At 40.7% G+C, this 16,724-nt stretch overlaps 1 protein-coding gene across 4 annotated transcripts in view; it reads left to right on the plus strand.

The window, feature by feature from the left end:
- The first annotated feature begins 2,693 nt into the window (after positions 1-2,693).
- The window catches only part of FBLN1 (fibulin 1), an 89,893-nt gene continuing 75,862 nt past the window's right edge, over positions 2,694-16,724 (plus strand). The window contains exon 1 of one of the 4 annotated variants that reach the window (XM_052790136.1): positions 2,694-2,715. Coding sequence is in view for 2 of the 4 variants with exons in the window: in XM_052790134.1 (XP_052646094.1) it covers positions 8,848-8,923 (76 nt within the window). In the remaining 2 variants the exon portion in view is untranslated. Of the gene's footprint in view, positions 2,716-8,161; positions 8,924-9,317; positions 9,477-16,724 lie in introns of those variants that run through there. The other 3 variants (XM_052790134.1, XM_052790133.1, XM_052790135.1) reach the window with 3 other exon arrangements.

Below are 16,724 nucleotides of genomic sequence, written 5' to 3' on the forward strand. Positions count from 1 at the left end.
AAAGAGTTCTCAAGGGGACACAGAGATTTATTCAATGACCACTAACATGCATCTGCATTCAGTATGTTTAGCAAAGCGCTTTAAATATGGAAGATCCTCAGTATATCATTACAGAGAACTCTCCATTGCTGGATTTTTAGGGGTTTTGTTGCACTATGACAATGTTGCTCAATTTCCTGTTACATGTTGAATGCAGAGTTTCTTCTTATCTGGTGACAGTTCAGGACCTGGCTTTCAATCCTTCTGTAGTGGTCAGGGAATGGGTAGAATTAAGTTACACACAATGCATCACATAAAACATGATGTGACCAAACCAGTCATGATTGTAATGTATAGCTAAGTAGTAGAATATGCAGTATAAGGTCAAATTATGATTGATACTAATGGCCTGGCTTCAGTAAATGAAGCAAACAAAACAGTGTTGGCTTTTGGTATTGCTGCTGTTAGATGGAACAGATCTGAGGAACAAGGTACATTATAAAAAAATGAGTGTAGAAACTTAAGTAGATTACTGAAGTAGATTGCTAAGTGTTTAATGGAAGGTGTGGAGATGTTATCTGTGCATCTCCGTACTTTGTGCGTATATGTCCTTTAAGTGCTTTTTTTTCTTTTCACAAAGTCATCTTTATATTTTGATGGTAACAAGCAAGCTGAAACATACCAAGCACAGTAATGAATGGTCTGGTGTAAACATACATTTAAATGATCCTTAATTCTGATAGCTTCAGGAGATACAAAATAATATACTAATATTTCACTAAATTTTGTATATTTTAGTGTATTTATAGTAAAAAGTTGGACCTGAGGGCAAAACATTTCATCAGTATTTATTTAAGAAACACAGTTTCTTTCTGAAACTGAGAATTAATTTTTTAATTTCTATAAAAGTAAAACTGTCAGTGAAACTATTGGAAGATATAAGTATGCATAGGTGCTTTCATTTATAAAGTGAGAAGGTTTGTTTTACCCCAGGGTAAAAGTTTGGGGATAATTTATGATGCTAGTTTTGTCTTAAGGATTTGGCAAACTCTCAAGAATAACAGCATTAGTAATTGTACAAGGTCAGTTCAATTTGCAAGCAGTCTGGATTGTGGTCTTAACAGAGGCAGGTCAGTTTCTTAGGCAATCTGGATTTTCCTTGTAGGGAAGAGTTAACAGCAGTATTGGCCCCACTGAAGTCAGTGGGAATTTTGCCAATGATTTCTGTAGAGCCAAGATTTCACTCGTCTTTAGCAGAGCTATTAAATACAGTATATTGCATAAACTGAGAGAAAAAGTGAAAGCTACAAATAAAGAAACTTCTTTTTCTGGATTCACGTTAATGATTCTGCAAATACTTTTCTTACTAGCTATCTGCTTTATAGTAAGCAGAGTTAACACAATTTATATTACTCCTGAATACACAGAGAATATACCTATTTAATGGGAAATATAAAATCTTTAAAGAATCCTGTTTTCTGACTTGCAATGAAGCTATTACATGCACAAGTGAGATCCTCATAATGACTGGCCTGTATGTTTCTGGAACATTTCGGAAGTAAAGTACAAATTATGGAATAACTATCAAAGCAAATATATATATCTGCTATTCAGCTGGAAATTTGGCTGTCTGTACATTTCTAAGTTTAGAGAAAAGAATATGAGAGCTATTCTGAATGCTAACATTATTCTAATATAGATGACTATATAGGATGCTGCTTTTAAACAGGGGAAATAGAAGTTAAGCTAAAATTGGTCTAAATTACTTCGTAACACATTCATGAGAAGTTAATGGCTCGAGGTTGCTAGTTTATAACAGCTAACTCTTATGCAGCGTGTTTAATTTTATGGAGCTCAAAACATTTTACAAATCAGGTTATTCTTATAGATAAAATGAGGCACAGAGTGGTAAATATCTTGCCAAAAGACATAAGCCAGCTAGAGAGCTGGAAAGAGAACCTCTGTTGAAGTCTGCTCAAACTTGCTGTTTAGCAGGCCACGTTTCTCCCAGATAATTAATTCCTAAATAGTTAGGACTTGGGAGGGTGGAGGGTCATTTCTGAGAGCAGACTGAGCATGTTTTTTCTACCTCCCTTTGGCGTAACTTGCTGCTGTCTCTATGTCACACCCTCTTTTTAGACATTGCACTGGGGACTGTTCTTCCCTCTCATAGGAGTATCTCATTGATCCAGTCCCAAACTCTATGACTAGATCTAAGAACAGTTGTGAGATCGCAGTTGAAAGAAATAAGAGTGAGAACAAAGGGTTTTCTTGAATAGAATGGGTAGTACAGGGCTGGTTGGTTTGAGTTTTTTTAGATTGAACCTAAATTCTGTTGCTAGCTCTGCTTCCAGAGCTCAGCCAGGAGCTAAGAAAGGAGTGTCAGAGTAGTCCCTGACAGACAGAAAACTCCATTTTTATGCAAAACTTAAATTATACTACAGCTCTTCTCCAAAGACTCTGAGCCAGTCTCCTCATCTACATGGCCTGTGGCTAATGATGTAGTATATACAAATGAAAATGTCTGCCCTGAGAACTGGGAGCCACAGGGTACATGCAGCATGGAACAGCTTAACCCATTAGGTTCATTTAATAGGGCTAATCTGTTTATTTTTCCTTTTGCAGCTGTCCAGAGACATTCTGATCCATCCACCCTTCCAATTAAGAGACAGTGTCCACCAACTTCACATATCCCAGATGTCAGCCAGCTTCTGTAGAATCGTGCCAGAAAATATGGTAAGCTTATAATATTTTTCTTCCAAACAGTTTGCTACACTACAATAACTTTTAAATTAATTTGTATTAAGGTGTCCTCCCATAGACACCGCTCACAACTGTGTAAGCATTGTATAAATGCAAGCCCCACTCCCTGTGTATATTATTAACATCTGTTTGTAGGATCAGGCCACCAAGGATGATCTGGGGTTCCTGGGACAAAGATATTACAGCCCAAGGCTGTAAAGTCTAAAAGATGTGGTACATGAATAAATAAAGTTTGGGAACCTCTGTTAAAGAAACTGAGACTGAGGAAAAGAAACAGAGGCTGTCTATGAGGCTGAGGGAAAAGGAGGAAACCCAGTATACATGAATTTGTTGTAAAGTTTTATCAATGTTCATACTCTTTCCGCTGACTGTCTGCTTACATTATACTGAGTTTAAATCACAGTTTCTACTGGTAAGATAAAAGTTCTGGCAGGCTGGGACTGTTTGCAGATGGATAGGATGGCTTCTTTCTTTCTTAGACTTATGCAAAAACATTTGTAAATAATACAGCAAATTCATAAAACAACAATGAAATAGCACTGAATGAAGCAGATTTTAAGTGATCATGAGGAAGCGTAGAAAACTGTGTGCTCCTGCTTTTAAGCTATTAGATACAACAGACTCAGGAGTTTTATTTATGCAAACCTGAAATGTCTTATATTCACTTGTATATTTTCTGTTTCCCAAAGATCATTTGGTCACATACTTGGATGTTATTTTTGTTTGACAGGGATGGAGCTCAGATTTATCTGGGATGTCAGGAAGGGAAATGGCCTTTTGCCAGGATAGCCATTTACTTTATTGATGGCTTTTCCCCACCCTTTTTAATGAGATTTTATTTTTGTTGGAACAGTGAAAATAACCATTGGTACAGATGCTGATTGACAAATTTAAGAGTCACCCTCTGAGAGATTGCAGCTAAAATAATGACTGATCCCTGCTGTTGTTAGATTTGTGGAGGCCCCAAGCAGAGTCTAAGGCAGATGCCATTGTCTCCTCCAACCCATGTGTGCGTGACTCACACTGCTCTCCAGCTTAACCAAACAGAGCCCGGCCTTCCTAGGCGTCAGGTCCTGGAAAACGCCTTGCTTATTCACACATAAGACTAGCGCTGCCTGCAGTGACATGAGAGAGTCTAGAAGGGGAAAGGAAATTTATGGGAAGGGGGAGATCTGAGAGACTGGGAGGATGCATCTCTAGGAGAGGCCAGAAATGCCCTATGAATGTCAGATTGAGTTATTCCTGAATTCTACAAGTAATGCCACAAGGGAAATGACATGGATCATCAAAGCATTCCTTTATGCCCCAATAAACTCCTCCTTGTCTTAGAAGCAGACCCCATACATATTAATAGAAAACCAGTGTGTGTTTTGAGTGTCCAAGATAGCTATATATGTTTTTCTTAATCAGACAGGAAAGAAAAGAAAACGTAGGCAACACTTACAAAATGGATACAAACTCCAAAATGGGTAAAAACTCAAAACTCTTAGAAGCAATGTTGTTGAAAAGGACTCCGGGTAATGAGTCCCAGTCTGGAATATTTAACCGATCCATGCAAAGAGGAAAAAATGTTCAGAGATTAATCAAGCAGTGAAAGGGTTTGTCTGTACAAGGAAAGCTCTATAAAGTAAGGCAAGCCTCTTCTAACAGTCTTTAGGTATTTGAAACATAGAGCCCAGGTAGATAGCCTGGTTTGGATACAAGCATCTGTATTGTTACCCATACGGTATAAGCGGCTTGGGCTATTGGCATCCACGTAATTATATATATCCATGTATGTAATATTACTTATATATATATGTAATATTATTTATATAAAGAGCAGTCCAAATTTAGGATGGTTATAAATTTCATCTGACATTGTAATTATTCTGGAAGGAGTCCTCAGCCAGCTTCTCTGCCTGACTTTAGCTACAAGATGCCATCATAAGCCAGATGGCGTAAAGGTGATGGCTAGGTCAGCATTCTTGACTAGACTTGGAGGCACAGTTTCATACACACTAGGGAACAGAGGAGGCTCTCAGTCCTCCCACCTTCCTTTGCTTATCTAGGGCCTGGCATGACTCAGGCTGGTAGCCATTTGGTGTGGATAGTTAGTAGTTTAGGATTTGAGAATGAAGATGAGCCAGTGGCATGGGGGACAGACTTATCTAAGGGGAGGTTTTATTCCAAGCTAATCCCTAACAAAGTTATGGTAGGTGCATATGAAGTGTCCACCCTTCACTATCATACACACACCCTTCAGTACCACACCACCCGTACACTACCCTAAGGTGCTTTGATGGACACCGATGACGCACAAAGCACTGAGTACATCGTCACAGTAACTTCAACGTGAATACAAGCCTAGAGATCAATTAAAAACTAAACTGGATTGATTTAGACTCAAAATAAGCAGCAAATTGTTATCTGTAGTGCCATTGTTTCAAAAAATAACCAAGGATTATGGTGCATCCATCTCTGAAAACTCTGACAAGTTTTTTTTGTAAAAGGTGTGTTCTAGTTCAATCGGAAAACCTGCCAATACTGTTCAGAAGGACAGGAAAAAGAGTCAGAATGGTGCCCATAAACCTTAAAAATCCATTTCCAATATTAAGATGTTAAAACTGAAAAATTTCCAGAACTTCCAGTATTAAAATGATTATGTGACACAGTTGCCACATGTCTTTTGGACAGAGGCCTTCCTTACTATTCTAATTCAGAAAAGACTCAGGTAGTGTTTTCTCGAGGAAAGAAGCCGAATGCTAATTGTAGTTTGCACATACTAGTGTCTGGAGCTAAGCCGAGTGGGTCATTTGTACTCCAATAGCCACGGATTTGCCTACTATAGAGTCTGGGGTCTTATTTTTACGGTGGGAGATGGCAAGATCCACATGGGCTTTTCTAAATCCTTGTGCATCTGTAGCAGCCAGTGATGTATTCTTCCTGTTAAGAAGGAAGAGGGGACTTTTTATGCATCTTTAGTGTGGCATGTTTCCATAACAAGAGCCAATATGTAGCTTCATTTTTTGCCATAGGGCCCAAGGAGTTTCCCTTTAGTAACGATTTCATTTCTAGGTGAATCTATTTTCTTCCTTGCAACATTCTTCCAGAAAACAGGGAAGATACAGCAATTTCCTTTCCCTCTCTTTTGCTCTATTTCTGGGACAGATGAGTGGAGGAAAAAAAAAATCAGGATTTGGGAGCTGCAGTAAAACTGAGGAGCTGGGAGGTACAACAGCTGGGACCATGGGGCAGCTTTGTTTGTTAGTCAGAGGTTGATGTCCTTACATAGGCTTAGTCAGGCCATCTCAAGAATTCCTGTTCCCATGAAACTAAGTAGCTGAATGACAACTGTGAACCTGCTGCCATAGATGGTAATGGATTTGTTAGAGTAATTCTAAATTCTTTGTCAGTCTACTTGCGTGTATCTACTCTCAACACGATCCCTGGAAATGACTTGCGCAATGATTTGTTACGCTGTCATTACTCATTAATCTGAGCTTCTGCAAATGATTTTTATTCTTCTGAAGTAAAAATAAAATCCTCATTAAAGAATTTGTTTGTTTTAAAAGCTACACAAAGGATTACAGGGCCTTTGCAAACAGATGTAAGAAAAAATGTGGTTATGCAAAATGTTCCCTCTTCTAAGCCCTTACTTTCCATTGATTTCCAGGACCTTTGAATTGAGCCCGAAGTGCATGGCTTAGCTCACTACAAAGCTTGGGGTCAGTAATTAGAATCACATGTACTCGAGGCCACTGAATCCAATTGTAGGTGAGAGTGCCAATTTATACTGGAAATGTGTATTAATATTATGCAAAAAACTCCGCCCCAAACCAAGGGAAAACCTATTATCAGATCTGCAGATGACCGTAGCCATGATGGTTTCTAGAAATATTTCTTAAACTGTTACTTGAGTTTGCCTCATTTCTGGTAAACAGCTTGTGGTGGCAAACTAAACAGGAACAAGGAATTCTTACTCTGGAGTAAGAATGTCCACACATGGTGTTAATCAGGGTAACTCCATGTGTGGACAGGCTGTTATGTGTGACTTTACACTGTTGTAGTCGAACTGGTGAACTTCTTTCTACCCACCTTTAATCAATTAGGAGAGGTTTTAAAGTAAAGTGAAATAAGCCAATACTGAACTGAATCAAGAGTTTCTATAGAGGGGATTCCACCGGCTCAATTAAGCTGGTCCAGACTTTAGACAAGGTGTGATCTTTGTTAGTTACGTCCTGCAGCTGTCTGATAGGTGAAAAACAGTAGCTTGGATGTTGTGCTGAAACACTGCCAAGGTCCCACTATAACTGATGTAAGATCCTTGTAAACTGGGTTAGGGCATTTAAAGAAGAGACAGAAGTAGACGTGCATGTGTAGAAGAAGGAAGCAAAAAATACCCCCAAATAAAGTCAGCCGTCCATCCTTCTTCCCCTTTTCCAGCTTTTCCCAATAAAATGGGGGGGGGTGAACAACCCAAAAACCCAAACAAAAAAGAAACAGCAGTTGAAAAAAAGATGACCTGGGCATTCAGAGTGTGGGTAGGGGTCAGTTCTTTGATGTCTCTTCCTGCAGTAGAGTTAGGAGGCACCATGAGAAGGTTGGTGGAGCCAGGTTCAAGAGGAACAAAAGGAAATGGCCCTTTGCACAGTCACTGGTAGACCCATGAAATGTGTTGCCAAAGGATATTTTGGATGATAAAGGTTTACAAGAACTCATGGGGAAACAGGATAAATACCTGGAATAGAAATTCACTGGGAGCTACTGAGTGCACAGAAACCACGTTCCACTGAGGAAATGCTCCAAACTCAAAAGCAACTGGAGGCTGGGAGAGTAGTTGGGAGAATTATGTGTGTTTTCCTTGTGCATACTCTTCCTTTGGTGACCATTTATGATCATTGCTAAAGACAGGCTATTGGGCTAGTTGGACCCTTGGCCATATGGCCATTTTTATGTTCTCGTGTAAGAAAATAAAAGAGCAAGTAACCTGGTACAGAACAAAACATGCACAATTTCAACTCTTACTGCCTTAAATACTTTTTCCAGTTGGACATTTTGAGGAGAGATATTCAAAAGTTGCGTTGAGTAGTTCTAAGAGGAATAGTTCAATCACAGCTCATGTGGCACAACTAGAAAGTAAACATAAACTGACTTCCAACTCTTTGAGTAAAACCGAGGGCAAAGTATAGAGGGGTGATGAACTCTCCATTTGTTTCTATGCACATTTGCCTGCAAATATTATCCCCCACATTATCTTAAAAGATCTTGGCAACAGAATAGCCAACTGAGTGCTTTCAACTCCAGCTCTTCTTTGACCACTATCAGTGTTTGTGTTCCTGTTTAAATAAGATAAGGAGGTTTAAAAAAAAAGAAAAAGAAAAAAGAAGGGAGGAGAGAGATAGAGCAGAGCTGACTGCTTCATTTGGGTTGAAATTCTCATCCTGACTTTTTAAGAGGAGGGGGAGGAAAGAAGGGTATTTTTTTCCCCAGTGAATTTCATTCTAGAATCTCTCTCCTTTTTAAAATACTTTTTGTTGACAAAAGTTGCGTTGGAGTAAAATCCACGGCAAGGCCAAGAACGGGGGTTGAAAAATCTCCCCTCCAGAGGTTAAACCTTTCTTTCTCTGCTAGGTGGTTTCTTTTTCTTTGCTTGGCCTTTGTTTGTGGCTTTCTCCTACTTGGCACCGAGAGAAGTCGCTGCATTTCTCCTTCACAGAATCAGTCACGCCGGCCCTAGGTTCACGCTGAGTATCTGTAAAGTTTTCCGAGCTGAAGGGAGTCACTTTGAGAGCGTGTGTGGGGGTGGCGGGGAGAGAGGTAGGGGTATCAGAAGCAACAGGGTCTCTGCCTCCGAGCTGCGGTGGCGGCTCTGTTCTGCTAAGCACTTGAAGGCTGTATAATTAACCGGGTAGGCAGTGAATTAAATCTTTGTAAAGCCCACTGAGTGGGGGGTTCCTGCAAGCTCTTTTCCAACCGGTCTCAGGCGGCTGGGATAACATCAGCAATAGCAGCAACAGCAGCAGCAGCAGCAAGCAAAAAGGGGGGAGCCCACCGGACGCTGCAGGAGAGCCAAGCCCCCGCTCGGTGCGAGTGCTCCCGCCGGCGGGGAGCTGCGGCCGGCCGATGGACAACCTCCGCGGGGCCCGGCCGCTGCGGCTGCTCTTGCTCCTGGCGCTGGTGCCTTCGCTCCGGGGCCAAGGTAAGTGCGGGGAGCGGCGCCGAGCCGACCAGCGGGCGTCCGCCGGGCTGCGCCGCGTTCGCTCTCCCCCCCGCCGCCGTCCCGGCGCCCGCGGGCCCGGCTCTGCCCCCGGGGCGGGCGGCGTGGGGTTCCCGGGCGCCCCGGCGGGCTGCGGGGCGTCCGCGCAGCCCCGGCTGGCCGGGAGGCTGCGGGGCGCGTCGCCGGTTCGCCGGTCCCCCGGGCTGGCCGCCCCGGCCGTACCCGCTCCCTCTCCCGGGGCCGGAGGGCGCCGGCGGCCGGGCTGCGCGCCCGCGGGGGATGGGGCGGCTGGGCTTCCTTTCCCGCGGTGTCCCCCCCTTTCTCTTCCCCGTACCCCTGCTCGTCCCGGGCAGGCTTTAAAGCGCCGCTGCCACGTTCAAGTGAGCAGAAAGGCGTGGCGTGGCGTGCACCGGCTCCGCCGCAGCCGCCCGCTGCCACCGCCGGCTCCCGGGGCCGCTGCTACCCGAGCGCGTTCGCTCCGCTCCGGAGGGTCGATACGAGGCTCCGCCGGGACGCACTTTGCTGCTGGGAGGTGGTGAGTCGCTCGGTCGCGGGGCCGGGCTGCGCTGTGCTGTCCGCCCGGCGCTTTCCCCCCCTTCTTCCCCCGTAGCCCGGGGCCGGCCGGGCCTCCGGGGCCGGCTCCGGGGCTTTCGCAGCCCCGTGTCCCGGGAATCGCGACACGTCGGGGCGGTCGGCGCTGCCGCCCGCCGCAGCGCGGTCACCCTGTGCAAGGAAAGGCAGCCGGCGGTGGGCGTCGGGTTAAATTGCACACCGCGAAGGTGATGTGTCCCGAAACCGGCGGTCAGGAGGGGTGTCAGGTCTGATCAAATTACACCCCCCAAAAATGGGAGACAGGATCAACAGTTACTTCAGGTCTCGGTGGAGTAGGAGGAATAGTGAAGCAAAGGATGCAGGCGTTTTGATGACAAAATGCGAAACATTTATGAAAGATATTGTGTGATGTGGTTGCTTTTGAAAGCAGGGATCTGGATCCAGGCCATAAGTCCCTTTCTGTACTGTGCGCTTTTTTCCTGTTCTCTTAATACTGTATAAAAAGAGGATATTCACTTGATTTAATTCAGTGCAGCAATCCAGTGCGAATATAACTGGTAAGATATGACAAAGAAACTACTTTTCATATGGTGGTAATGAATTTATCATAGCTAACAGGTAAGTGACTTTTTCTATTAGAGTAACCCCAAGGCGCCATTCAAAGTTGAGGCTTGATTATGCTGTACTCCGGGCAAACATTTGGAAACATATGGTCTCTGGCCTAGGCCTAACAATGGCAGACAAAAGTCAGTGAAGTAATTCATTTGTTACTATCGCAGCGTTTTGGCTCTTAGATTTTCATAGAGCACAGCACTTGTCACAGATATCCTTCAGAATACTTGCTTTTGATAGAGAGATGTTAGCCACTCCTTTTAAAGAAGGAGGGACAGAATAAAGAAGGTTAGAAAAGCAACATGTATTGCCAGAATCCCAAGATAGCTCCTACTTTCTCTCAGACGACAGAGTACATCAGCAAAACTGTGGCTTTAATGTATCACAGTGAACGGACATAGTAATTTGAAGCATTCAACACTATTGTAAAATGCCAAAGAATTTCATTTTGTAATCTCTGTACATTTAACCATAGTTACTGGACTATGGGTAAGTAATTAATGTACAAGTTCAGGTTTTCAAAGTTTGGAGTTTTTTTAACACAAAGTATAGCCAAATGGGGTAGTGAAGGGTATATCAGTTTTTTATTCTCAAATAAAAATCCATGCTCTAATTTCACTGAGAATTCTGCATCCTTAGAACTTTGAAAACAGTGCACTGGATAAAATTAGATTTAAATGTCTAAAAGCAGATGAGGATCCTTGCTTAGGACACTACCTTTTGAAGAGTAGACTTTGCTCAGGTGAAATAATTACTAGTAATTGTAATTATTAATTTAATAATTACTAGTAATTGCTGTAAGAGGGTGTGGGGTTTTTTCTGCATTATTTCACATGGCCATCTGTGTTTTGCAGGCAAAGGAAGTAATTACCTTGTGAGATCATGTTGTTTAAGTGCAGGCTCTTTGGGGCAGAGCCTGTGTTCCTCTGTATGACTAGGATAAGGGGGCTTGGGGCAAAGACGAGCTCCTTAATGCTTTAGTGATACAATTGCCAAGTTACTAGGACGACATATTTCTGAAATACAGCCTCCTCCTAAGCTTGTGACCATCAGTTTTCTTAATTGCTTTTCCTTACTAATGAATCATGAAATCATCAGTATCTATTAATTAGAAGTCCTCATTCTGAAAAAACAGAAGGGACTGCCTTCAGTGGAACTGCCCAGTGCATGTGAATATAGGTATGCACGTCATTCTTTGCAAGAGTAATGGTCTTAAAAGCCTTCTAAATTTTATAATGCAACTTCATTTTATTGTAAACATTGCATTTTTTTAAAACTTTTTTTTTCCTTGTGATATAAACTACCATCTACTAAAGAAGATTAATTACTCGCATCATTGTGTCCAGTCAGTGTATGAATAGTTCATCCTCTAGCTGCGTCTTTGTCATGTCTTGGTACTACAGGCACAGACAGTTTAACTCACTAAACATCTGGAAACGTGTCTATTCAGGGTGAGCTTATAGTTTGTAATAAAAAAAATGTTCCACTGACTTTGTGGAATGAGTTTTATTTTAAGATTATGATTTTTACATGTGCTTTTATAGCACTAAACTTATAAGAATTATATGGGTGGAGGTAGGACTTATAAAAGGCTAAATCTATGCTTTCTTGCCTGCTATCATAGACAAAATCTCCCCCCAAAATCACATACTACCAAAAAATACAGTTCTAAAATATGAGTGCTATCTCTAAATCAGTTTTCAGTTGAGTTTTGTTTTAATAGTCCAATTTCAGACATGACATTTTATTGCAATCAGGGGAAGAGCAAGATGTTAAACTTTCGTTTTTCATCTGTGTAATTGAAAGCAGACATGTTAGTGAAATCCAAGATGAAAATCCATAAACTAGCTTATCAAGTTACTGCAGTGTATTTATACTATTCTGTCAGATTTCAGGCATTATCTGATAGCAGGTCAATGCATTTTCAAAAGTTATTTTATTTATTGTTGCACTTTAGCCCATTCTGCGAGTTTCATATCAACTTCACATGTGTTTTTAATAAATAGTTGTGTTAAGACCAACTTGTTCTACAATACTTTTATTAACATTTTCTGAAATGAAAGATGGGTCTTAGCCCTCTGGGACTTGACAGAAATAGAGTTACCTGGGACTATGAAAAAATATAAGTTTGGTTTTGTGAGTTATGGATAGATTTAAAGAAGTAGGTGGCAAAATCAATTTAGTAAACAGAGAATATGGGTTTACTAGATGTAGTAAAATATCTGTAGAGACTAAAAGGGGACGAGACAGAGAAGGTCAAGAAAGAGAGAGCTGAAATCCAAGTAAAAAAAATCAGGGCATGAGCAAGAATTTTAATGGTAGCATAGAGTGGTTTAGTATGAAAGAGATAAATGAACAAAAGCTTTTGTGAAAAACGTAGCAAAAAGTGATGGTTGACAGTGACAGGGAGTAAGGAAAATGAGTAAAGTTAAGAAAGAACAAAATAAGCGGGTCATTTTAGCCAGAATAGGCAAAAGTTTTTGTAAAGCACTCAGGAAATGTCAGGCACATGTATTTACATGTAGATTCGATGGAAGGAAGTAGGCCAGGTGTTGAGATTTTAATAGCTAAGTCATCACAGATAATTAAACTGGGAGAGTGGATAACATTGCTCCATGATAAGATGTAGAAGTGGAGGCAGAAGACTGAGAAGACTGTAGGGTGAGGAAAAAATAGAAAAATTGTCCACAAAGAAGTCCATGAAGGAGTCATTGGGAGCAAAAGGGAAAACAGAACAAGAGGCCACAAGAAGCAAAAAGACAGAATATAAAGGAGAGAAAGGATCAGTACAGATCAGTGAAGAGCCCTAGAAGAATATAAAGAATTACTGGCCATAATATTTTGTGAGTAAAAATTAGTTTAGAAATGCTCAGAATAAAGTCAAGTAAGTGGAGAAGGAATAGTAAAAGTAGTACCTACAAAGATGTTGTACTGGGTAATTTACAGTGACAGGGAGAGTGCGTACAGTATGGGAAAAATTGTGACAGTAACCTGCCTGATTATCAGACTTGGTGAGGATTCTTGTCCTGCTGAAATCATCTCTGGCAAGACACTGGCGCAGTCCAGTAAAAGTTGTGTTGAAAGTCGTCTCTGATCAACAGGATGCAGCAGTTCTAGAGAAGGATCTCCAGTGCTAATGCTTTCCTGAATACACTGGCACATCTCTGGCTAATGCAGTTAATGAAGCTTCTTGTCTTTTTCAAACAAGTAATGCTTTTTTTTTTTCCCCAGCACTCATGAGTACTTTGTCTCTGCTTTGTACTTGGTATAACCTACTTTAGACTTAAAACTTTTGAGAAATTGCCCTTTGGATTTCAAGCATGTGCTGTTGGATCTTAAGAAGAAACTGAATTTCTAGGTTCTCAGGAATTCTCATTCAAATTCTTTTCAGTTAATCAATTTAATTGAAAATTTTCATTCAAAAAAAGCTGAATGGCATCTCTAATTAAAGTTTTGGGCACTTATACACAAGTATAGGAAGTACATTATTTTCTGTATTATGGTAGCACCCACAAACGACGCATGCTGCACAAGGATGTAAGATGTTCCCTGCTAAAGGGTTCACTTTTGAGTCTAGTCAAAATCTGAATTGAGACCTTAAGCTTAGTAATAAAGAAAGCAATACCTAAAAAAATCTTTTGTATCAATGCAGAAGTAAGTGTATGGATATAGGAATATTTTGTCTTGTATATTCCAGCTTTTCAGGGTATTTCCTAGGATTTACTAAGCACTGGAAGAATAAACTGTACAAATGTTACCAGCAGTACACCCATTTGAAATATTACAGTCTTCCAGCTTTGAAGCTCTTATCACTGACTAAATTTCAATTACTGAATACTTCTAATATCAGTACTTTGGCAGAAAGTCTGGAAGAGCTAGATAACCAATTCGCAGCTCAGTATACATAATTTAAAAAATGAGGAAAATCTCATGTAAGAGAGAGTTTTAGTAATGTTTTCTCCAAAAGGGAACCTTCCCCTAAATCATTGCTATATAATTAAGTGCAAAAAAATGGATCTTTATTTTCTCCCTGTTCTGTAAAGTCTGTGGTTCCTTACATACTTAAACCTTGTCCCATTGTGCCATATATTTTATCCCATCTACTTAGTGTTTCCAGAGTATTCTTTAAATATGGCAGTAGTAGAACATCAGAATCTTTCATCATTGTCCATCCCTTTTTTATATTCGGCAATAAACATGCCTACAGCGTCGATATGTTTCTCTTAAGCAGTATATAAAAGCATATTTATTCTTGCTAATTTTCTGGTCAGATGAAAATAGAGAAATGCCAGTGTGAAAATGTTTTTCCTGTAACCATTTTACATGAGAAAGTACAGGAATTCTTGAGCATATATATGTTTGATACTCTAAGACGTGCTGCTCTGTCATATTCTCGTATCCTTCCTATTTCAGTTGGTTTGATTTGAATATATACATATACTTGGACTCGATCCAAAGATCTTTAAGATCTAGCTAAAGACTGTTATTTACTGCAGTACATTTTGGATTATGGCCTTTATACAAATGAGCAGGACTAACAATAGATCGATTGTAACACCTTATATAAAATTTTCTAATTGCACATTTTTTTAAGATTTGAAATGAGAAGTCAAGAGAAGATAAAAATTTGTTCTTAAATGAGAAAGAAAAAGTGCCACTTCGGGCTATCAACACCCTGTGAAGTAATTTCGTTGTTTGCATTATTTTTTCATACAAGGAGAAGTGAAGGACAAAATTTAGCCCGTGCTTGTCAGAAAGAGCAGTTGCTGTTCTTCCAAATATGAATCTTTTTTGTAGGTCCACCTGTGTCATCTTGGTGAGACTGGGTTCTTTAAAAGGCCACCAGTGTCCATCAGAGCTGTGAATGCACTCTCTTTTTTTTCATGTTCTTTTGAGTATGTAAAGTCTAGGACAGCCATTACTTATACTAAGTTGCTTACATGATGCTGACTCAGTGGACTCCAGTATTAAGTTTCTCTCAATATCTTTACGTCTTCTAGAAATCTTCAGAACAGCCTTCTGTCTTCTAGTCTTAGTATCTTTTGAACTCCAGCCCCCTCACAGAAGTCCAAAAAATAACCTATCCAGAAAGATGAAAAAATTCAAGTTAATTTGTTCACAGAAAAGACATCTGCATGAAGTAGCAGTCTTCAGATACGTAGAAGGTTGTTGAAGTGTGTAAGAGCCTGTGTATAAGAGGTAGTAACAAAAGAACAGATTTAAATGGTCTTTTGGAGTGGACAGTGTGGTAATATATTATTAAAAATTTTCTGTCATTAGGGACATTGAAGCACAAGAGCACATTGCCTAGAGAGATTGTGGAATCAGCCTCACTTGATATCGTTTTGAACAACTAAACAGAAATCTGCCTAGAACTGACCAAATTTTATCAGCTCTTCCTGAGAGTAGTGGGTAGGACAAAGTAACCTCTTGAGGGCTCCTACATCCCTATCTTTTGTGGTATTTTGATATGTATATAGGATGCCTTACAGTCTTTCTGCAATAGATGGGAGTTGTCTTTTCTAATTTTTTTAGTAGCCAGTTGCCTGCTTTTTTGAAAGATTTTTTTTATTAGGCCTGAGGCAAAATAAAAAACCCACAGTAAAGCACTTGCTTTCCCCACCAGAGAAAACAAGGCATGTTGCAACATAGCATTGCCTCCCTTAGGCCTGTCCTTATCACCAAACATAGCAGCTACCTCATCACCGGCTATTGCCATGAATGATTTTAAGAGCCGCTTTTATAAACTGCAAACAGATACCTCGTAAAATGAGGTTTGGTCATATCTGAAAAATCCCCCTAGTTGTGTGATGGCCACTGCTGGTGCTACCAGAGCCACATTCCCCATAAATGAGTGTTCTCCAGACCTAAGAAAATTTCCAGTAAAATGTTGGCTGTTTTTAAACCAACCACAAAACACACTAACATACCAAGCATTTCCTTTAGGGTGCTGCTGCTTCTTTAGTTAGTGTGCTAACTGGGTTTCTTCAGTGATTTCAGCTATCCTAAAATAATCACATTCAGCTGAGAATTAATCTGAAGGTAAAGGTTCAAACCCTTTAAGCCAGTTTAGAGAGAGTATCATATTTCTTAGCAGCACACAAACTGTGAGTGATTGTCTGTCAGTCCATAAAGATCCAGTACGACCTCCACACTTGGAAGAGAGAAGCACTATTGTCAGAGGCCCTCTTTGAGGGCAAACAGTAGTCTAGAGCAGTACAGGAGAGGGACAGCTTTGCAGGCTGCAACAGAAGCATTGGAGACTGCCTCCTGGCTTGTGCTGTTGTGGGTATTACAGGAGAGGGCATCCTGGCTCCAAGTTTCATGCATTTGTTATGAAGTTCAAGCTGGTATTCTAAGAACAACCTAGTGGAAGAACTAAGAATAGCTTACTGTCCAAAGGTGACTAAAGCCACAGCTCAGCTGTGTCTATTCATCTTACCCCATCAGTGTATTGGTGTTTTTGATGTACAGACTTGAGGTAAACGAGAACGTCTGCAGAAAAAGAAAAGGTCCTATTCACTTTACTTCTTTCTCTGCATATAAAATGGAGGAGGGTGTCTTCATTCCAACTCCAGTCTGAAGAGATCCAGCAAATACTCACATCATCTCAGATGGA

This window comes from Harpia harpyja, chromosome 6, assembly GCF_026419915.1.
Source record: "Harpia harpyja isolate bHarHar1 chromosome 6, bHarHar1 primary haplotype, whole genome shotgun sequence".
In the NCBI taxonomy this organism is placed as follows: Eukaryota; Metazoa; Chordata; class Aves; order Accipitriformes; family Accipitridae; genus Harpia; species Harpia harpyja.